At 36.3% G+C, this 23,261-nt stretch overlaps 3 protein-coding genes across 6 annotated transcripts; 1 reads left to right on the forward strand and 2 right to left on the reverse strand.

The window, feature by feature from the left end:
* Positions 1-4,030: 4,030 nt before the first annotated feature.
* LOC104216278 (uncharacterized) lies at positions 4,031-8,704 on the reverse strand. Its single transcript, XM_009766300.2, has 6 exons — positions 8,048-8,704; positions 6,072-6,322; positions 5,506-5,881; positions 5,266-5,397; positions 5,008-5,183; positions 4,031-4,353 (listed from the first exon to the last, which is right to left on the reverse strand). Exons 1-6 carry the CDS (start codon positions 8,603-8,605, stop codon positions 4,230-4,232), a joined length of 1,617 nt encoding a protein of 538 aa, XP_009764602.1. The 5' UTR covers positions 8,606-8,704; the 3' UTR covers positions 4,031-4,229.
* A 2,560-nt stretch (positions 8,705-11,264) lies between these two features.
* On the reverse strand, positions 11,265-16,341 carry LOC104216279 (uncharacterized). 4 transcript variants are annotated; one of them, XM_009766302.1, is made up of 7 exons: positions 16,061-16,341; positions 15,644-15,847; positions 14,981-15,042; positions 12,693-14,052; positions 12,502-12,599; positions 12,178-12,361; positions 11,265-12,045 (listed from the first exon to the last, which is right to left on the reverse strand). In XM_009766302.1, the coding sequence occupies exons 2-7, from the start codon at positions 15,795-15,797 to the stop codon at positions 11,459-11,461; spliced, it is 2,445 nt and encodes an 814-aa protein (XP_009764604.1). In that variant the 5' UTR covers positions 15,798-15,847; positions 16,061-16,341; the 3' UTR covers positions 11,265-11,458. The 4 variants fall into 4 exon arrangements, with proteins under 4 accessions (XP_009764604.1, XP_009764603.1, XP_009764607.1 ...); XM_009766301.2 differs by having other exon boundaries at positions 15,954-16,340; XM_009766305.2 differs by lacking the exon at positions 16,061-16,341 and adding an exon at positions 15,525-15,570 and having other exon boundaries at positions 15,644-15,732.
* Positions 16,342-22,439: 6,098 nt separating this feature from the next.
* Positions 22,440-23,090, forward strand: LOC138876343 (uncharacterized). Its single transcript, XM_070155256.1, has one exon. The coding sequence runs from the start codon at positions 22,440-22,442 to the stop codon at positions 23,088-23,090; it is 651 nt and encodes a 216-aa protein (XP_070011357.1).
* Positions 23,091-23,261: the final 171 nt, after the last annotated feature.

The following is a 23,261-nucleotide window of genomic DNA, read 5'->3' on the forward strand; positions in this document are numbered from 1 at the left end:
TAGGAATTATTGTAGAATTTTCTGATTATTTGCATGCATGTTTAATTTTATTTAATTCATAAAACAAATTCAAAAATACATTGCATTTGCATTTAGGATTTAATTTTATATTTTTAAATTAATTACTAAATTAATTTGTTTTACAAAAATGGAAAAATCACAAAAAATTAATTCATTTTTGCATTTTTAATTTTTAATTTCGAATTTTGTAGTTTTCTTTTAATTTGATAATTAATTAGTTGTTGTAAATTTTATTTTTAGTAATTAATCTAATTTGGTAGGATAATTTGGTTTTAAGATTTAATTTAGGTTTTATTTTAGTTTTAAAAAAAAATACAAGAATTTTGAAATTGAAAAAGAAAAGAAAAAGAAACAAAAGGATTGAAAGAAGTCTGGTTTTGGGCCAAATCCATTTAAATTCCCCAGGACCAAACATCTTGCTCAAATACCCGTCAAAATCAGGCCCAAACCTGCATTTTACCCGGTCCCCCCCCCCAGCTTGACCAAAACAACCCCGTTTGCAGCATCTCAATCTGAGTCATTTGATCTCATTAAATCCAACAGTTGGGAACTGGTTTGCTCGACAGTATAAAACTGGCCGAATGTTGACCCCCCTCCCCAACTCATATCTCTCATTCCCTCACCATCAGAGACCCTTCATGGAACCCTAGCGCTGCCCCCAAATCCTCCACCCTCTCCGGTGGCGGCGCCGCCTCTAAACCGTCCCAAATCCACACCATATAACCCCCAACCCTTCTTCTTCCTAAATCCTGGAACATTTGCCCTCGAATCACCCTAGGATTCTTCGAATCTTGAATCAAAGTGTCGAACCCTAAATTCCCAAAACCTCCAAATCGAGATTTCAGTGAAGGATTAGGGTCTAGGTTGATTTTATTCATGTGTTCTTAATAAGAACACACGATTAATGTCAAACTCAGCCGAAATTCAAAGATTTGAAGATTTTTCAATTTCTACTGTCCAAGCCATCTTTTAGGTATTTTTCATTGTTTTCTGTTCTTCACTTGTCATTGTTAGTTCTCCTCCTATCTTCTTCTTCTTCTTTCTTATTATTTTTTAATTTTCTAGTTCTTCAAGTTACCTTGTATGCATGTTAATTTTAGGTCTTTTTCTTTAATTAGTGCGCTTTGTTTGTTGTGCGAATGTGTTCAAATGTAGTTCTGTTTCTATTTTCTCTTTAGGACCAAGATTTCACGAGTCCTTAGGACTCTGTAAGTGAAAATTTGAGGGTTTTGAGCTTTTAATTTTGAATTGAGGCTCTGTTAGAGCAGAAGCCCAAGGAAAAGGGGTTCAATCCGATTTGTCTAGCCCAGTTTTAGAGTTTGAACCTTGGGTCAATTTGACCCATTTGGTTTCTGAAGTAAATACAAGGGGTTTAAGGGTTAGTTTAGGAAATTTAGGCTAGAGAATCTATTATAACTGATTGGGGAAACTTCTAGGAAGGTGGGTTTGGGGCTTTCTGAAAAGCTGATTTTTAAACCAAGGACATAAGAGCAAAAATGAAAATTTGAAAAGGGTAAAAGGGCAATAAATTAACTCATTTCTGTTGCCCTAAGGCTTGCCTATAAAAGCATTGTTTCTTCACACACAAGGGAGATTTTTTAGAAATTCAGAGACTGAAAATACTAAAAAAAAAAAACTCTAGGAACAACTAAGCTTTTTCTAGACTCAAAAATACTGAAATTAGTTGAAGAATTGGTTGGTTTTTGCTCCTCAAGTTCCTTGTTAGTCAAATTTTTCGAAAGCTTTAAAAGTTGTATTGATTCTGGGTTCGAAGCTGTTTTAAAAGGCTGAGTAGTTGCTGATTGCTTGGTTGCTTTTGTTGCTGATACTCTGCTGCTGACCTCTTCTTAATCTTGAGCTCATTTCACTGAACTCCATTGACATATTGAATTGAAAGGGTTGAGGCTGTTTGATTGAGCTGAAAATCAATGATGTTTTGTTCATTAGATTTTTTTTCTGCATTACATTGGTTATGTAATTAACTAGTTATCCTCATGTGTATGTTTGTTCTTGTCTATTATAGTTTTAAGTTCTGTTTATAGTGTTGGACAAATGCTTTCTTTTATTTGTTTAGTTTAAATGAGTTGAAGTTTCTGATCATATGTGTGGATGGTAGAGAATCAGTGCAGTAGAAATTTCAGCAGAATTAAGCATGTTTCAGATCTGTTTTAGCCTACCGAAATTAGTGTTATGTGAATTTGTTTAAGTTGATATTCATAGGTTTGAAACCAGAAATTTTCAATTGGGGTTTATCTCAGTGTTGTATTCTGCTATTTGGAAACCATGTAGTACTTTACTTCATGAAATTATTAATTGAATGGCTTCCAAGTTAGTAGTTAGCTTATAGTCATTTTGGATAAGAAAAATGGTCTGGTTGATTACTTTAAGGGTCTAGCCCTGTGCAGAATTGCTCCTGGTTAATTTATAAGCACGTTTAAGCTTAAATTCTGATTTATTTACTTAACAAGCTTATGAGTTTTTTGATTTGCTATTATATGTATTGAAAAGAGGTTTAATTAGATTTGAAATCTCGCACAATTGTCTTTTTGAATTAGCTGAGGATTGATTTAAATATGATTCCTATACAGTCGTGCATTATGGAAAATCAATCACTCGATCTCGAGTCCTATTTTTACCTTGCATCATCTTAAGAGATTTTGTTTTGCCTTGGGGTCAGGATTCTGAGGAGCTTGCATTTACAGCCCTTTTGGGCCTGCGATTCGAGCCCATTTGCTTATCCTCAACTTTGATACGGGTGCTCAAAATAGCGATTGGGCCTGCTGTTAGTTTAGGCCCTTCCAATAATTGAATGCTTGTTATTTTAATATCAGCATTTTAAATGAACAAGTTTGGATTGAACCATTCGCTCGAAATAAGAGTTCAAATTCCATTAGTGTTTAATTAATTAGATTCCATTAAATAGATTTGAGGTATTCCATATTAAGTAAGATCTAATTTATGTCCCTCAAAAGCTTAGTTTGAGTTTCCTTTAAAACCGGAATCGAGGTGTGCCATTTAGTTGAATTTTCCATGGCCCTCGCAAACTTGAAAGTGCGTAGTCGCTTTAGGCGCGTAATTTAAATTAACTTCCTTAAACTCGGGTGTGCATTTCATGTGACCCAAATCCAAATCTCAACAACGTTAAATAAAATGTGTCAGGGACCGCGGGTGCATTTCATGTAGCGTGGCTCAAGACGTGTTTTAGATAACGTTGAATCTTCCTAAAATCAATTAAAAGCGGCTAATAAGTTAAAAAAGTACCATAGGCTAAAACTTGTATTAAAATCGGATAATAGGCCAATTTTAATAGTTTAAGCGACCGTGCTAGAACCACGGAACCCGGGAATGCCTAACATCTTCTCCCGGGTTAACAGAATTCCTTACTTAGAATTTCTGGTTCGCAGACTTCAAAAGGAAAGTCGATTTTCCTCGATTTGGGATTTTAAAATAAACCGGTGACTTGGGACACCAATTAAAATATTCCAAATGACGACTCTGAAGAATTAAAGTAAATAATCTCATTTCGATTAATATCACTTTAATTGGAAAAACTCTCCATATACCCCCTCGGGTGGTAAAAAAGGAGGTGTGACATCAGTCGTGTATTTTCGTATTCCATAGTTATTGTTGCTTTCGTTTTGGTTTTCTAATTGCATTACTTAGTGTTAGTTTATATTTTCGCTCCAGTTTTCCGATTGGCTTGCTTGTTGTTGCCTTTTCCATTTATCTTTCTTAAGTCGAGGTCTATCTACTTAGATGTAGAGATAATGTATGCATACACACTACCCTCCCAGACTCTACTTGTGGGATTATACTGGGTTTGTTGCTGTGTGTTATATTAACAATCAGATTCATATTTTGATAACTATAATGCCTAAATCAATAACTCTGGTAACAACACTGATGATCTGTTTCAGTTTCTTTCAGGGAAAAAGAAAGGTGTGGACTAGGCTTTTGATGCCTAGCCACATGTTACTATACATAGACAAGAAAAATGTACTACCAAAGATCCGAGTAAAAGTTGATATCATCATACCCATAAACGTACAAAATTGTTGAGAGCATTGCACATAATTACCCAAGAACCAGTTCTACCACATAACAAAAGGACCTAAATTTCTATCATGATTTTCTTCCTTTTTGTTATGCACCAAAAATCACAAAAGAATCCTACTTTGGTCACCAAATATAGCATTCTTTATAACAAATTATTCCCACTCGATTGTTGATGGAGGCTTTGATGTAATATCTAGAAGAACTCGATTTACACCACGAACACTATTGCAGATCTTTCTTGATACGTCGTCAAGAAACTTGAAATCAAAGTAGTACCTATAAAGAAATTACAATTTCAAATAAAGAAACAGATTTAGCACAGCTTATAAATATAACAGCATACAGAGGGGGGGTATTCTATTGACTCTTTCACAAGCAGAGAAGTTCCAAGAACAATACACAAAGGTTTTCATTGTTGGACTGTAGAAGATGGAATTGCTTCGACGGTTTGTTAAGTCTTGTCTTTTTATTTCGCCAATTACTACTATTTCAGATATGTCATGGTATAGGATTATTTGGACTATAAGCAGTGTTTGATTGGTACGTATTAATCAATACATGATTGATTGATATGAGAATATCGGCAAACAAGATTTGTCTAAGCCACTTTTTTTTTCTTTTTGCCCAAGTCACTAATGTAGATTTTTACTTATTCTGCGATGTAGGACAAACGGAGCTCTACTTGTTTTCTAACTAAAGGCAAACAGCCGGCATGACAAGCAAAGAGAAAGGACAAGTGTTTGAAACACATCATACATCCTTGATATCCATTAAAGTGCAAAACCGAAACAGCAAAAACTTGTAGGTCAATGATGTCTAAGCGTAAAACTTGTACTTATAATTAAACAACATGGAAAATATGAGCATAGAAAAATGGGCAGTAACTAGCAAATTATAGAAAACCAAAAATATGTGGGAACGAATAAGTACCAGTCTGCAGTCATTCCATCTTGACTTGTGACTGCTCTAAGTGCAACAGCATGGGAATGTGTTCTTTGGTCTCCTTGTACTCCAACAGTTTTCACTGGTAAGAAGACAGCAAAAGCTTGCCATATTTCATCATAGATTTTAGCATCTCTGATTGATTGAATGAAGATCTCATCAACCTAAACAACAAAATTCTTTAGACAAGGAACCAAAACTGTAAGAATTGAGAAATTTGCAACTAAATACTGGAGAACTCAATACCTGACGAAGAATATCCAAGGAATTCCCCGCTGTGACATCACCTGGAATTCGTACAGCGAGCCCGGGCCCAGGGAACGGGTGGCGTTTAAGAAAGTCCTCAGATATATCCAAAATCTTTCCCAATTCACGAACCTGTGAGATAAGTGGAGTACAAGAGAGGTCAACATATAATCCAATTTGCAATGGGAGGAAAAAATAGTGTAGAGATGCATGCAAAAGTTTTAGAAGACAAAACGAAACCTCATCCTTGAATAGAAGTTTCAGTGGCTCTATGAGCTTCAGCTTCATGTCCTTAGGAAGACCTCCAACATTATGATGACTCTTGATTGTATGAGAATGTGTTCTTCCACTTCCAGGCGGAGGACAAGACTCTATTACATCAGGATACAAGGTTCCTTGGACTAGGTAAGTAGGTTTTTTCCCTACTTTTTTCTCCACATCATGGGCAAAAAGATCAAATATGTTGATGAACTCCTTCCCAATTATTTTCCTCTTCATTTCAGGTTCTGTTACGCCTTTTAGTTTGCTGAGAAATTCTTCTGTAGCATCGACACAGGTAACAGGCAAATGGAGGCGCTTCTCAAAGAGGTCCATCACCCTTTCTCTCTCCTTATACCTAAAAAGGTGATGCAAAACCAATTTCAAGCTGTCAAGGATATGAAGCAAGTGCTAATGGATTAACGGAAAACTCTAGCGTATTTTTACAAGGAGATTTGCTGATTTTTTTAGTTTGAATTAGTTGGTGTTACTATTATTTGATGCGATAGTTGAAAGCTTGTAGGAAAATTGCTAGACTAGAGACTTGCCTTAATAGACCATTATCGACAAAAACACAGTGAAGCCTGTCCCCGATAGCCTTGTGTACCAATTTAGCTGCAACTGTGGAATCAACACCACCAGATAAAGCACAAATCACGTGATCTTCAGGTCCAACCATGCCTTTGATAACTTTTATTTCTTCCTCCAGAACATCTTCCATCTTCCAGCCAGCTGTAATCCCACATACATCAAACAGGAAGTGTCTTAATGTTTTCATCCCTTCAGTCGAGTGTGTTACCTGTACAGCATTCATGTGGTCAGTGCAGATGAAATATTTTCCAATTAAACTCAAAAGATTCCATAAATAGACAATTAGAAACACATCCAGTAAGAAATTAATGCTCCAAATAATATGGTAATGACAGAAATAACAAACAGAAAGATCTAAGATGAGGGTCCTATCCTATGTACCAATGAAGACCAAATAACCATCATTTTTCATGTTCACTAGTGTCGAGGCACGTTCTTATGAGTATTCTTCATTCCATCTTTTCCCCTGTTCTGTATTCTCCAGATATTACTTGAAGGTACCAACATCTGTATCTTTAGCAAGTTATATAAAGTGAATCTGATGCATCGGTCAATCAAACTCAATCAATTGTGCCTCAATCCTAAACTGCAAAGCTCCTATCATGTTAATCGCAAAATATCTATGCAAAGCACTCATCCAAGCATTTTGGCACCTTAAAAGGGGGAAAACACAAACAGCCAAATTATGCATATCAAGGGTAGGTCGAAAACAGCATCTAGACATCATGATTTGGTTATAACACTTCTGTTGAGTAGTTCTCCAACTGATACAGCTCCTTAAAATATGAAACACAGCAGAATGACAAGCAGAGAGGATAGAGTCCAGTAGCCAAACTACTGCATATTAAGGAAGGATCAAACATATGTTGAATTTATTTCACTAGATGTGTTCCATAGAGCAAAATAAACTAAAAATATGGTAATTTTATCAAGTTGTATGCACCATGAAGAAGCAGTTAGAAATTACGATAGAAAGATAAAATGAGGGATATGTTTAACTGTTGTGTAAGAGATGCAAGAGAACTATGGCTACACAGACTTCATAAAAAGTCCAAAACGTTTATGGACAATTTGTTGGAAATCTAAGGACCATATCAAGGACAAGCAATGGCAAACTCAATAATTTTCTCAGTCACAATTCTACGGTACAACAATTAGCACCTAGTCACAGTCGTCAACTTGAATTGACAAAATCCAATGAAGACTTCAATGTCCTAGAAACACGTAGCTCTAATATGAGGCGAAGCAAATAAAATCTGACACCGAAAGATTATTTTTCCCTTTTAATAAGTTAGAACCTTTACCTACATAATCTGGATTAGACGGGCCACTAGATATGAAATGATACCTTTACCTACAAAATGCTTTATAGAATTCATCAAAGAACAAAATAAAAGAGAACTACAGAACATATAATCCAGCTTACGCCTCAAAGAAACAGTCCAGCAGTGATGTTAGCTGCAAGACGGCCTAAGTAGCAAGCAATAATAATTCATTTCCTACTCAATATTACTTGTTTCAACTAACGTTAAGACATTGTTCCAAACCTTTAGTACTCAAAACTATCATCTAGATACTATCCTCTATTTATAAAAAAGAACTATCTTTATACTCTATCATCCAAATAATTTTCCAAAGCAAAAACTTTTCCATGGAAAACATATTCCTACATTCTAAAAGCACCCAAAGCCACAAACATTTTACCTCAGGACAAGCAATGCAGACTATTTGCACAAAGTGGGTGATATAGTACACAGATAGAGTATAAAGATAGTATTTTGATGATATTTAAATGTACTAAAGGTTTGCAACAATGTCTAAATGATAGTTGAAACAAGTACATTGTTTAAAAATTCACTAAATAAGTACAAACAATCGACTTCAAACTCAAATGAGTTGTAGTAAAATCCCGAACTCCGAACAAATATTTTACCTCAGGATGATATTGCAGCCCATAAAACCTCCGTTCCCGATTCTCAATAGCAGCAACAGCACCCTGACTACTCCTCGCCACAACCTCAAACCCTTCCGGCAATTTCACAGCCTCGTCACCGTGGCTCATCCAAACCACCTGTTTATCACCAATTTCCGTATTCCCAAACAACCCCCCAATAACATTCTTTCCAACCTCAATTTCCATTCTCCCATACTCATGTTTCTCTCCAATTTTAACAACTCCACCAAGTTTCTGAACAATCAACTGCAGCCCATAACATATTCCAAGCACGTGAATCCCACGTGACTCGACGTATTCGATGAACCCAGGTGGGAAACACGGTGCACCTTCAGCGTGGACGCTGTGGGGTCCACCCGAGAGGATAATGACACGTGGGTCGAGTTCTTTTATGGTGTCTAACGAAGAGGTGCCGTTGATGGTGAGTGAGAAAATTGATAGGCTTCGGATACGGCGGGTGATGAGGTGGGTGTATTGAGAACCGTAGTCTAGGATTAGTACGACGTTTGATTTCTTCGCCTGTGTTTGAGGTTCCATTGCTAGGGTTGGGTGGGTGGTGGGGTGGGAGGAAGAAGGATATAGAGAAATGGTGGCTAGGGTTTATGGGAGGGTTTTTGGATGGCGGGAAGGTAATATATTTATGGACCAAAGATATGGTTTTGTGGGGTTAATATTCTTGATTACAAAATATTATTTGCAAATTACTCCTTCCGTTTGCTTTTAGAGATTCAATTTGATTAATACTTCCTTCTTAATTGAATTAGTTTAATTTAATATTTTAAATTAAAATTTAGATATTCAAAACTACATGAAAAGTACTACTATGAATTATAATTTTTCTCATAAAAATAATGAAAATGTGTATGTTAAAATATTAGTCAAAATTCATGTAGTTTGAATCTCAAGAACCGATATATGACAAGTATTTCGGGACTGCGGGAGTATTTGTGTAACAATTTGATTCATCGAAGGATGTAGTCTATTAATGCTAATGGAGAATCATGAGGTCTCAAATTTAAATCTCAATTGAGACAAACACACTAGGCTAGCATTTGGACATAAATTTGGTTGAAACTTGAAAAAAAAAGTTTTTGAAGTTGTATTGAAAATAATTTTTGGGAATTGAAGTTATATTTGGACATGTATTTTATTTGAAAAAAAATTAAAGTTTTATGAGTGGAAGCAAAATTTTCACCCAAAAACTGCCCTAAACTAGTTTTGAAGAATTTAAAGAAAAAAATCAATTTTTTTCTTCAAAAACTGATAATATTTTATTATAAAATATTATTTTTGAAAAAAATACCAAAACAAACCACTAAAATTTATGGTTAAACGGGTCATAGGTTATTTATTTCCATCTTTCAACAAAGGATAAATAGTGGAAAGGAACCAACATTTATAAGCAGAAGTGCAGAACTTTGGCCAATAATTACCAATATATATATATATATATGCACATGTAAGGGATTTGTTTTTCTCTATTCTTGATCATATATCCATTTCAGACATGTAGCATTCGTGCAATTAGGGGTGGCAAACAGACGGATTGGAACGGATATGTAGAGTAAAAAATGAATAATACAAAACAGTTAAATTATTCGATCAGAAGACACATATTTAATATGGATAAAACTATCTTTATACTATACCATCCAATTAACAACCACTACGTGCAATATTTAAAAATAATATTAGAGTTGAAAAGTATTTATTTTGTTCACATATCCATTTTGGACATGCAGCATGCTTGCAAGATTTAAAATCACATATTCATTTTGGACATGCAGCATGCTTGCAAGACTAAAGCATTGACCATAAAATATCTGGAAAATAATTTAGGAATCTTTTTTTCTAAGACAATGCAATTTTATATATCAACCACAAACTAGGATTAATTATATGAATTTCAATATTCATTTTGTTATTTTTAGACATGTATTAATATTAGTTTTATTACATATAGAATTAATGTTTTTACGAGTTGTTAACCACCACAAATTCTCATCCTTTCTCCGCATTAGAAATTAGCAATGTACGTTTAATACAGGATTGTAACGCTCAGAAGCGAAGTTATATTTTTTTGAACAATCTCAGGAAAATAACCAACTTTTTCACTATGTGAGACATTTCATCTCTAGTTTTATCTATGCAACATTTCATTTTGTTGGTCAAATATTTTTTTTTTTATTCTTTCAAATTTTCCTTAGAAAAAGTTAGCCAAATAAGGTTTGGAAGATACTTTATGCAAATTGCCAACTTGCATCACAATAGAGTGAAAAACTGTCAATATCCAAATTGTCAACTTGCTTGTGAATAGAGGTTATCAAAAAATAAAAGCTACAAATTTAAGGCCTTTCTTTATGAAGATCCTGACTTCCACACAACCTACTCCAAAAGTAAAGGTCTCTCTATCTATTTCTCCATCTTGGAAAAAAAATCACCTAATTTAGTTTAATAGAGTCCTACTAACAAACTTAATTATTTCTTTTTAATATATTTTGGTAACATATTTCTTGAATTTTTTTTTATGGGTTTTCTACTCGGTATCTTATACATATACTGGGACCTAATTAAATTTGAATTCACCTTAGGAAGTCTAACATTGAAGGTATAGCGCTCCCCAACAAAAAATAAAAAATTATTGCGTCGACTATTTGACGAATGTACTAAAATTTCAGAGTGAAAAATCAGGACTTCAGTCCCAAACTCAAACTTTTTTTCCATTTTTCAACAGTTAAGCTTGCTTATTGTGACCACCACTTTTATTTTAACTGTTTTTAAAATGTCACAAGACATCTTTTGTACTTGTCATGTAATGTTAATATACGTAATAGTGTTGGAATTTTGGCCTCAAAATTTATTATGGCATTAAGCTAATACTGAAATATGATTTGTAGTTTACAATAAAGACAGTAAAAAATTGGTGAAAAATCTTTGTTCATTTAGTAAGGGATCGTTTGGCTGGAAAACAAGTTATCCCGGGATTAATTATCCCGTGATTAGTTATCTCACCCTCCCATGGGGATAAAAATAACGCTACAATCCCAGGATTAGTTATACCACGATTTTATCTCAACCATACGGATAAACTCATCACAAATTTAATCCCGGGATTAATATCCTTTATTCCTCGTACCACACGAGCCCTAAGAATTTTATTTCACTGTCTATAAAGCAAACTTTTGTACCTAATAAGTAATGTCCAATACCTGCATTCTAATTTGTTATTGCTTTTGATCTCAAGACAAAGGTATTTTAACTACATCAACTATAATCCTCAACACAACATTCTCATAAGAACTCTAGGTAATGTTCTGTATCAAAAAAACAAGCATATATTAGCTAAGGTGTACAAATGCTCATTGCAAACCAAAGGAAAAGAAGCAAAATTTAGCTGCACAAGAAAGAGGTATAAAGTTGGAGAACAATATCCATAATTGATTCTTCAAGAACATCATCTGTGACTTGAGTCAGAATATCTTCAGTATCATTTCTGATATCGAGCCATGAACCAGATTTCGCCAAATCATTCTCAACATGGTCATTCAGTGTAGTTTGTTCCATCACCGGAATGAGGTGTTGTCTCACTTCTTTCATTAGCTTTTCCACTAGATTTTTTTCCAGTGGAAAAAACCAAATTTTAGGTTGAAGGAACGATAGCCACGGAGGAAATCTGAAGTGAAAATCATATGCTTCTAGTAGGACTTCATCTGTGTAGTCCATCAGAAGTTTAGGTTCAGAATGACATTGTAGTGCTAATGTCTCCAGTTCATCAGATAACGTAGCATCGAACATTTCTTCTGAAAGAGGCCTATTTAAGCAAAGTTCTTCGCTATTCAAGTGAAGTCGTTGCAAACTTGACTGAATATAAATACGAAGGGCATCTGGTTCAGCCCGATTCAGTATGGGATTTTCAGGGAATTCCTTGTTCGAACATCCCTCAAAGTTGATACGACGTGGTTGTAATGCAGAGTCAGCTGCAAATATTCATGAATTACTTCAAACTACAGTCTAATGATAGAATGAGAAGATAAGAAGATTTTGGTGTTATAGTGGATAAAGTTCAGTGGCTATACGTGAAATTAACCTGAAGATTTTGTGTTACTTACATGATTGATTTCCAGAAGGGCTGGCTATATCATCAGCAAAAACTGGTTCCAGGACTGATACTGGACTTGAATAATCTCCTCTGTCCATATTGTTATCAACAACCCTTAGTTTGAAAATGCTAGATGGACTCGACGACGAAACATCTGTTGAAGAACTAGGAGACCAAACTTCTGAAGGTGAATCCTAAAGAGGTTGGTGCAACAGGATTAAGTCTTCTATAGTTAGCTAAGTGAAAACGCAGAAGTAAACAGAAAACAAGTAATACCAAAACATTCTTGCAATATTCCAACGACATGTTTTGTGGGAGAGGATGCAGTACTTACCACCATTGAGCTATTCAGATGCCAGTGACGCTTATCTCTTTGAGGACTTTGAACAACAGTAAGGGCTGGTTCAACGGGAAGTTCCACTATACTTGTATCTGCCGGAGGTGAATGTTAAGAACTTATAATTCTAAAGGACAATGTGCATAACAAGATCAAAGAACTCTCAAGTAAATGGAACAAAAACTTACCATTGGGCCTAATTTGTGCAGGATTACTTTTGCTGTCCTGTTTTGAGCTATAGTTGAACAAACGATCATGCTCAGGCGAGGAAAGAATCCTTTCCAATGTTCTTGTTGGTTGTCTGCTCATCACAACCTCACTTGTAGTATTGACATAATTTAATCTTTGAGAGAGATGTCTCTTTGCCTCCATAGATATATCCAGCTCCCGTTTCTTGGTGTAGTTTATGGTTGACACGTCCAACTTTTTACGCACTCTTTCAGTCATAAGGGAGACTTTAGCTGCGTCAGTCGATATGGATTCTTGTTTATTCTCTGCCTCATTCTTGATGTTTGATTCGGTGGAAGAGTTAATGGATCCTGCAATGGTAAGCCGTGAACTGCCCCCTTCATTATCAACTCCTAGGTTCTGCTTGTCACTAATGCTATGAAGCCTATGTAAAGTACTTCCTACTGAAACCAGCTGCTTCTCTTTCCATTTTTCTCCCATTGCATACTTCAGTTTCCTCTTAATATCTTTGAGAGAAAAGCTCGTGCGCTTGACATTTTCCCCTTTACCACTTGTGCTACGATGAGACTGCATAGACGAGCAATGGCAGGCAACATTTTCAGAACATCTAACAGTTCTAGGAATTGGCTTCAAAACAACTATTTTACTTGAAGGCCGGGGTTTGGAACTTTCTTTGGATGCGTCCCCAGATCGCTGATGCTTCTGTTCACTCTTCCAAATGTCATTATCACTACTCTGATCATCTGATAGTTTATTACTCATAAGGGACTTGACTGAATCTCTTGCCATTTGCACATTTTGCAAGCTTCGGATTTGCTTTGCTAAAAGTGAATTAGGATCTTGTAAGAGTTTCAGAAACAAATCTCCATTTGAATTTAACATCTCTAATGCGTCGGAGAACTGTTCAGGCTCATAACTCACACGACCTTTGCTGATACACTTCCTGTCTATGAACATCTTATCGATAAATGTTTTGGCACTCGTCTGAAGTACTTGCAAACTGATCTCATCAAGTTGATCATTATTTGCATGAATCTGACTGCAAATAGCTTCTAATATGGAAGTCAAGTTTAACTTATTGATCGACATTTCTGCTGAACCAGAAGCCTGCTGAAAATCCCCCGTCTCAGTATCCTTCCAACCGTATAAAGGTGACTGGTTCATACGGGTCTTCTTTGATGATGGCTTGTATTTACTTATCATATGATCAAATAGTCCATAATCTACTTCTTTATGTTGCTCATTTCTAGCTATGATTTGAGTGTTCTTTTGCATGCTACCGGAAATTTCTTCTTGAATGAAACTCTTCATCCTTTTATCACCCGTGCGAACTCCTAAAGCTTCCATTTCAGCTCCATCCTGAGGCAAACAACTCTCCAATTATAACTCTTACTCAAAAGTAGGAATCTTTTCTGAATTTAGGATAATATACTGTTCAGAATTTAAAGGGCAGCCCGATGCACTAAGCTCCCGCTATGCACGAGGTCCGCGGACTGTCCAGAACTAGAACAGCTACCTCGGCCTCACACCGAACAACACTCGACTTGATCCTTCTTTCTTTTCTCCTTCCACTCTTGCCTATCCTGACTTTCTTTTGACCCCCCTCCCTCCGATGTTGTCTTTAGGTTAAAATCCCCTATCACTTAAAGCCACTTCGTGAGCCAAGGAGATCTTCTCTACAATAGTGAGTCCTTTAACAAAAGCGCCCCTTTTTCCTTAACTATTTTTATAGGGAGAATCAAACTAATTCTTCGAGCTACCGGACCACAAGGGTCTATTGTCGGCAACCTTACCCTATATTTCTACAAGAGACTATTTCTACGGCTCGAACCCGTGACCTCCTGGTCACATGGCAACAACTTTACCAGATACGCCAAAGCTCCCCTTCATACTGTTCAAAATTTGAGGTATAAAATTCTATGGAGATGCCAATCAGAATAATTCCTAACCCTATCCATGCAAAAAAACAAGAACTATACTCCATAGTTACATTTTTTTATGCAGGAACATCACTAATAGAACTGCCTAAGTTCTGTCACCAAAATTTCTCTGACAGTTAGAAAAAAGATGTACTAGAGTCTATTCTCCAAATGGCTATGTTGCGCGGACTCTCCAAAATACTACCGTACCCATGTCGGATCCTCCAAAAATACACTATTTTTGGAGATATGCCACGCACCCGACGATATTTCGGAGAGTCCTAGCAATATAGCCAAATGGTGTCCAAAGAAACTTTGACATAAGAGCTGAGTCTAGAAAGTTGACTTATTCTATGCTAGAGACTTACCTCAAAGCCATGAATTTGGTCACTGAAGTAAGTTAAAGCATCAAGCTTTCTTGGATTCTTGCCTGCAGAAGCATAAAATCAAAGATCAAAACCTCCAAGATTGATTACTATGACTGTTGAATCTAATAACATAATTATATAGACCACATTACCCTAAGAAAAGTTTAATAATTTAGCTTCACTTTTGGATTTTCCACAAAGGCAATTAGGGAAAATTTAAGTTGTATGCGTTGACGATGTAAAATGTATTTACACAATCATAAACTTATAATGTAATCTATGTTGCTCGGATTCTTCGAAAATGTCAGTGGGTGCGTGTTGGACACAGGTGCGGCTGCATTTTGGAGAGTCCCGCAACATAAAATGTAATTATAAGCAAAATCTCTATGATAGACATTACATAGTAAGCCAATAAAAATGGTAACTAACATGCTATAAGAGGTTGAGCTACACTAAAAAATGGCAACCCGGTGCACTAAGCTCTCGCTATGCACGGGGTATGGGAAAGAGCAGGACCACAAGGGTCTATCGTACGCAGTCTTACCCTGCATTCTGCAAGATGCTGTTTCCACTGCCCGAACCCGTGATTCCTGCATTCTCAGCTGGTGATAGAAAAGAATGAGCAGTGGAATTAGGAAATTGAAGAATTGTTACCACACTTACCTATAACATGCTTAGCTGCAGTTTTCCCATTTGAAAGCAGCTTCTGTTTCCTATGATTTTGACCAATATAAAGGCTGCTGATCAATCCCCACATACAATTAAGCTGACTCTTCACTGTCTGTTGTTGATTTCTTGATGATCTCTTCTTCTCCATAACAAATGAACTTTACTCAATTATTAGCTATCTCACTAACACACAATAGTCTGAAATTTGGGAATGGAATCAAGAAACCATTTAGCTTCTATACTTCTTCATAAACATGAAACAAAACGAAAAATGCAATTCTTGGTGTGCAGAGTTATTCGATACCTGTACTGGTAGGAGATAACTGGTATCCTAATTAACTAGTCAGACTTGCAGGTAAGTTGGACCGGACACCACTAAAAAAATAGAACTGCAATTCATCCTATACTTACTCAAGTGTGATTAGAACAAACCATTCTTCTCAAATGTGTTCATTCTTCCTTTTAAAAATTCAAGAAAGTGTCTTGAAATGACATTAACATAAACCCCTTGAAAATTCTTGGATTAAATCTCACTAAAAACTGAGAATTTAGGAGCCAAAGTTGAATTCTTGGAGTTCTTTGGAGATGAAAAAAGGAGAGAAAAAACAAAGAGAGAGAGACAAAAGGAGCATCAAATGAGGAAGAAATGAGATTTTGTTTGCTTGTATTAAGCAAAATGTTGTTTGACTTATGTTACCTTACACAACTATATACTGTTTTGTCTCAACCACTACTACTCCCATGAATTCCTTTATAACAATATCTTGTATTTTTTATTTTTAAAATAAAAATTAATAGTGTTTATACTATTGTTTTAGTGTACAATTATTCTAATTACCTGTTCTTATTTTTTATTATTATGTGTCAGATATGAAGACAAAAATATGTGTCTGTTACTGTTGAAAACATTGAGTCAGAATTCAGAAACTGTGTTCCAAAATAAAATTAAAAATTCAGAAACTGTGTTTTAAAAAAGTATTTTTCAAAGATTCTTTTTCTTTTTTCGTTCTTCAGAATTTGGCAGAAAAACTTGGGCAAGTTACATATTTGGCTATTTGGCTTATCGAATCAAAAATAATTGCATCCACTAGCTAATATAAAAACTTGTACATTGATTATATATAAAATATGTTCATTTTTGTATATTATACATTAACATATAAAAAATATATATCTTGTCGGCTATTTGTTTTTAGAGCAGCTATACTGTGTAGTTTTCTCAAAAATTTTAACTCCGATAATAACTGGTGCTTACAATTTTTCTGATTCATCAATTTCTGATCCTGTTAAAATATTGTTTAAAAAGATTTATGCCCTGAGAGAAACAAAAAGAATTAATATAAACATAATTTTTCATAGCTTAAAATATTCAATAAAAGGAGGGGGCAAAAAAGATTGTCCAAATAAACATTGAATTAATATTCCTCCACCAACCAGCAATATAAAATTATTGAGTATCTAATCAATCTTCCTTAAAGAACTTTCTTTTTCACATAAATTCACATATTATTGCATGGCTTCCTCAATATTTTGTAGTTATAAAAAATATATAAAAATGGGTTTTTTGCATATTAATGTCGGTTTGTAGGGATTTTTAAAAGTTGTTCTGGTAACGTATTCTTCTTATTGTTTCTTATATGGTACAGGAATATTACTGTTCACTAATGTAGTCGATATGATTCTAATTAATTTCAATTACTATTAATTAAGCATTATTCATCGCGAATAAATACTTATATTTTGAGTAAAATTATAATCCATGCTCTCTCATAAGCAAATGAGGTAAGAGATTAACCTAATTTACATCAAGACACGATAGTTTATCATGATTAAGGGTGTGTTTGGTATAAAAGGGTACAGACTGAGCGTCGCACCATCACTCGACCATCGCCATACTCATCCCGCTGAACTTGGGCTCAGATATCAGTTGTTGGGATCAACCATCCGGTATTTTAATATTGTGTGATATTATCCGCTTTGGGCCAAGCCTGCTCGATTTTCTCTAAAAAACCTTTTACAGTCATTAAGAGATTCATACACCTTATAAGTATAGTCCCATTTTTTCAGCTATCAATGTGTGACTTTGTTCACTCACGCGGCATAATATGCAGTTACAGTCAAATCTCTCTATAACAACCTTATTTATTCCAATATTTTTTGGCTACTATAGTGAAGTGTTATTATAAAAAATTATAATATAATATAATATAAAAATTGGTTCTAAGAGAAACATGACTTTTATAGTAAATGAATATTATGTGATGATGCTGTTATAAAAAGGCGTGACCGTACATATTTTGTGCAAATATAGTAGTGAGGCATTCTTTATTATTTTTTTCCGTCGAGAAGACTAACTCAAGACGAGATATGATAAATTACTTAGATGTGAACATTTTCTTTTTTAATATTACACTGCAATATCACGGGCTGTAACAAGCTACTTATAATTTATACTCTTAACCAATTTTTGTTATAATAAAATGTTATGATAGTAAGTATAAAAGTATTTTACCGTGTTTGTGTATAGCAAATGTGAAAACATTTGAGAATAGACACATTCCATAAGATGCCATTGTTCCTGACGTTGTTGCTCTTAATGAAAAATGTTTGTATCTTAATGTGTTTTTTAGCAAAATGTGCTCAAATAACATAGATGGAGACACCATATAGGATTCCCAAAATCCTAAGGCAAATTGACACTAAAAATAATATTGACAGTACAAATATGCTAATTCTAGACAGTCCTTTAACTGCGTTGGTCGTGTAATTTTGGGCGAAAGCTAGAAGTCCGATTATAGGTTCCATCATATTCATTAACTTTTGATCAAACAGTATATTGTATTAAGAAATCCATTAAATACGGACAAATACTAAATTCAAAACCTATAATGTGATTGTCGGTCTAAAATTTAAAACCCATAAAGTTATAATTCTGGTTCCGCCTCAGCGTGCAATCTTAGAATCCCATATATTAGAGGTATTTTTTATTTTCATTTCAATTGTTAATATAGGGTACACATATTTTACTTAAATTCTTTTGTTTTATTGTGAAGCAAACAAAGAATTATAGGGACCACATCCTCCACTCTAATATACCAACTGCACCATTTATTACTGTTTTTGACTCTTCTTCTTATAGTCTATTCCATGTTTTAATGATTTTGCGCCTCTCCTGCAACCACTACCGTCATATATTCATATCTCATGAAAAGCAAACAGTAGTAATTTTGTAAAGTAATCGGCATTTTATTAGTTTACATTAGTGGCGGAGCCAGAATTTTCAATAAGGAGATTCAAAATATAAAAAAATAAACTCACCAAGAAGTCAAAAAATGTCATTATAATATATATATATATATATATATATTTTTTTTTTAAAATTACCAAGTTAAACAGTGTAATTTTTCGATAGGTGTCGGTTGACACCACTTAGATGCATGTGGCTCCGCCACTGGTTTACATATATTATAATTCTTAATAATCATCATTAATTAATTGTATTCCAGTAGCAGTGTAGTGTCTGCAAATTTTATAGGGAAATGTTACAATTGTTACATTTTATTGAAATTATGTGACTTTTGTACGTTGATAAGGTTGAAGAGAAAATTCTATAAGGAAATGTTACTGTTGTACCATAGTTGAAGGAATGAGTTGCTGTCTTTTTATACAATTTTGTGCAATTTTTATCTGATGAGTTAATTTTTAGGATTGAGTTAAGTTAAAAGTCTATATTATATTATTCACGCTCAAAATTAAATAATTATTTAAAGTTGAAGTGGAGCGTAGATAATCTAATATATGGGTCCAACATTGAGTAAACTAAGAATTTAGATGAGTTTGACTTAACTACAATTATAAAAAAATAAATTTGCATCTCACTCAACTTCAAAAGTTAGTTTCTAATGCGAGATTCGTCAAAGACATTGAATCACATTAGCGATCAATGTTGGACTTCTAACAATTTTAATTGAACTTATTCAAAAATTTAACTTTCACTAACAAATCTTCAACTTTAACGATTTTTTTTTTTTTAAAACTACATTATCTAAACTTAGCTACAACTTTGACAAACTTTTTTCAGTGTTCAACTTCAAATATTTTCGTTAACTTCAATTCAAATTTTGTTCAGACGGGTCTAGAAATTGATTTTTTAAGCTCATAGAGCCATGAACTTATCGTACATACTCACAGAAACACGAAGGGATCTTTACATAAATAGTCGATCATATTCATTATTTACTTTTTCTTGTCATATATATGAATTATACATTTATTATATATAATTATACACATATAATACATAAATTATACATATATTATAATTTCATCAGCTATTTTTAGTTTAAGCGGTTGGGTGAGCGGCTATTTGGATTAATTCTTCAAACATGAAATAGAAAATATTGGATTTGCTCTCTACTCTCTAACCATAGAAGGTCCACATAGAAGTTAAAGGGCCCCGATACTCAAAACCAAAGATAGATAGTGCAAAAAGTTACATTGTATAGCCGCTCCCACTTTTATTTTCTCTATGTTTTAAATTGTACCTTCTCTCTCTTTGATAGTCTTAAGTTTAACGGTAATCTCCACCGACAAATTTCTCCAGCGCCGACACCGGTAAACCAGGTAAGCACACACCCCTCTCTTTCTCTTTCTCTTTCCTCTCTCTCTCTCGATTTCCTTCTCCGTCTTTCTCTTTTTCTTCCCCCTTTCTTTCTTCCACCTCCCGTTCTTAACCCTAGCAGTAGCTAGGCCGGCGTCCGTCGCACCACTGGCGCCGCCCTGTCTTTCTTCTTCTTTTTCCAGCTCCAATCACAACGCCCTCCTCTATGCTTCCCTTTCTTCTTTATAATTTTTCCTGCCAATTGTTTCTCGGATTGTCACTATTTTCCGGCGACATCTGGTCGGGCGTTTCAGGCCAGCATCAGATCCGTGTGTCACCGATGGTGACGGTGACAGTCCTGCACCCGTCTCTTTTTCTTAGTCCAGTGGTGTGTTGTATGTGTTTCAGGTAGCACCTTTTTGGTGGCTCTTCGGTGAAGGGTGGGAGGTGAACGCGCAAACATAGCAGAGCATGCCGGTTGGTAGTCGCAAGGGCTGGACGTCGGGTTCCACAACATCGTGAGTATAGCAAGTCAAAAGTTCAGGTTCTATTCGCGGGAATTGGTACCTCCGGCCGCCTATTTCTCTTTCGCATGTGTTAGTTAATTTGTTGCTGTAATAGTGCGTAATATTTGTTACTTCCAAGTTTAGACATTGCTTGTCTATAGTTGCATTTTTTGTCTAGACCACCGTAGGTATATCGGTTGTGGTTTGTAATGGCAGAGTAGGGTCATGTCCTCGGGGTAGGCAGATGGAGTGGCGGGTAGGACACGGGTCAGGGGGTGGGACGGGGACCAGAGGCGGTAAAGGCAACAAGGGAGCATATAGGTTGAGGATTGGATAGTGGAATATAGGGACGTTGACGGGTAAGTCTATAGAGCTAGTGAAGATTCTCCAGAAGAAGAAGGTCAATATAGCTTGTGTTCAATAGACCGGGTGGATAGGATCGAAAGCGAGAAATGTGGACAGGTTTTAATTGTGGTACTCCGGACGCGTGAAAGGCAAGAATGGAGTGGGTATTTTGGTGGATAGGGAGCTCAAGGAGTCAGTGGTAGAGTTTAGGCAGGTGAATGACAGATTGTTGATTGATTAAGTTAGTAGTTGGAAGGAGAACTCTAAATATCGTTAGCGCTATCACGGGCGGCTTTCCAGCCATGCCCCATGACCCCTTGGGCGCGCCTCGTGGTGTCCTAGCAAGCCTCCCAATGCCTAGCGCCACGGACGGCCCCGTGGTCTTGGCCACGCCAAGTGACAAGCACGCATGTGCCTCTGTCGCTCCACCGATATCCCTCGCCAGCGCCTAACCGCAGGCGGATGACAACAGCACCATGCACGCAGACAATGCTGTGCGCCAGACCCTGATGCCAAAGACTATGTTGCTGACAACGGACTTGTTTTTGCCTTATAGAAAACTAAGTCCTTTTCATTGTAAATATAGAGTAGTTTTATTCCATGTACTTCCATTATGTTTCTCTAGTTTAATCAAGTCTAGTCTTGTAGCTTTGGTTTATTTTTTTTTAAGTATTATTAGGGGAGATCAAACAATCAAACTTTCTAGCAAGCAAACAATTCTCTGTACTGATGTCTCTCCCCCTCGATACTGCGTTACCTTTCTGTAATAGCTTTCATTAATGCAATCAAGCTTTCTTTCATTCTCAATTCTCATTTCTGTTCTCTCAATTGCTCTTGACATTGGCCTTTCCGTACGTCACTGACAATATAGTCTAGCGTACGGAGGGGACCTCAGTTGGCGGATAGTAACTGCACTGACATCAGTTGCTTAGCCTTACGTCGCCCTTCCAAGGAATTTCAGGAAGGCGCCGCGTAACACTTAGTATCAGAGCCTAGACTCGACATCGGACGAGGGAACACATTGTCATTACCACCATTTCTGACCATGGTGAATCATGGGGACCGCATTGCGACCCTTGAACAGATGGTTAACGGATTACTACCCATTGTGGATACGGTGCCTAAACTAAGAACCAGCCTAGGGCAAAGGTTGGATGACCTAGACTGCAGGGTGCTCTAGGCCAAAGTTGACATAGAAAACATCAGTCGCGACTCCGAGTGAGACCGGCAAACTGCAGCCACAGAGGCAGCCGAAATTTTTGGCAAATTCGAGGGACTCCAACAGGAGCGTGCCGAGGATTTAGCTTACAGAACACAAAAGGCAGACAGGGTGACTGCCATGCAACAAACTATTGACGACTTGACAGACAAATTCAATGTTGTCAATGCTGCTTTACAGGGCCTGCTTCGAGGTGGTGGAAACCAAATCGAGGGCTCTGCGAACCCCGCTTTCGTGACACAAAAACTAAAAATTCCTGAGCTAAAGCCATACAGTGGAGCTAGGAATGCCAAAGAAGTGGAAAACTTCATCTTTGACATCGAACAGTACTTTGATGTTGTTGGAGGCCTAGAAGAAGCTAAGAAGGTAACAACTGCTGCCATGTATCTTCAGGGTGATGTTAAACTCTGGTGGCAAGTGAAGTACGAAGCCATCAAGGCCGGTGAAGATGCTCTCGAGACATGGGCAGAACTAAAGGCAGCCATACGCCTACAGTTCTTCCCTGAAAATGTTGAATACAATGCAAGGAGAAAGCTACGGGAGCTCCGCCAGACCAAGTCAGCGCGGGACTACGTGCGGGAATTCTCTGCGCTCATGCTAAACATACGTGACATGGGGGACAAAGAAAAGCTCTTCACCTTCCTAGAAGGGTTAAAACCTTATGCCCCCATGGAACTGCAAAGACAAAGGGTAGATACCCTACCTAAGGCGATCCAAGCAGCTGAATGCCTTGGGGACTATCACGTGGAAGCTCGGAAGTATTGGCCTTAGCCGCCTGTCCGAGCGGGATTCAAAGGGGGCCAACCTAGCAATGGTGGCTCTAGCATAAGTGGGGGAGATCGGAGTACAACCAAATCTAAGGCTCCCTCCTCAGGCAGCAATAGTGCTACGTCAAATAACAATGATCGGGGGAGAAAGCCTCCTTCAGGATGCCGTCATTGT

Source organism: Nicotiana sylvestris, chromosome 8 (assembly GCF_000393655.2).
Source record: "Nicotiana sylvestris chromosome 8, ASM39365v2, whole genome shotgun sequence".
Taxonomy (NCBI): domain Eukaryota; kingdom Viridiplantae; phylum Streptophyta; class Magnoliopsida; order Solanales; family Solanaceae; genus Nicotiana; species Nicotiana sylvestris.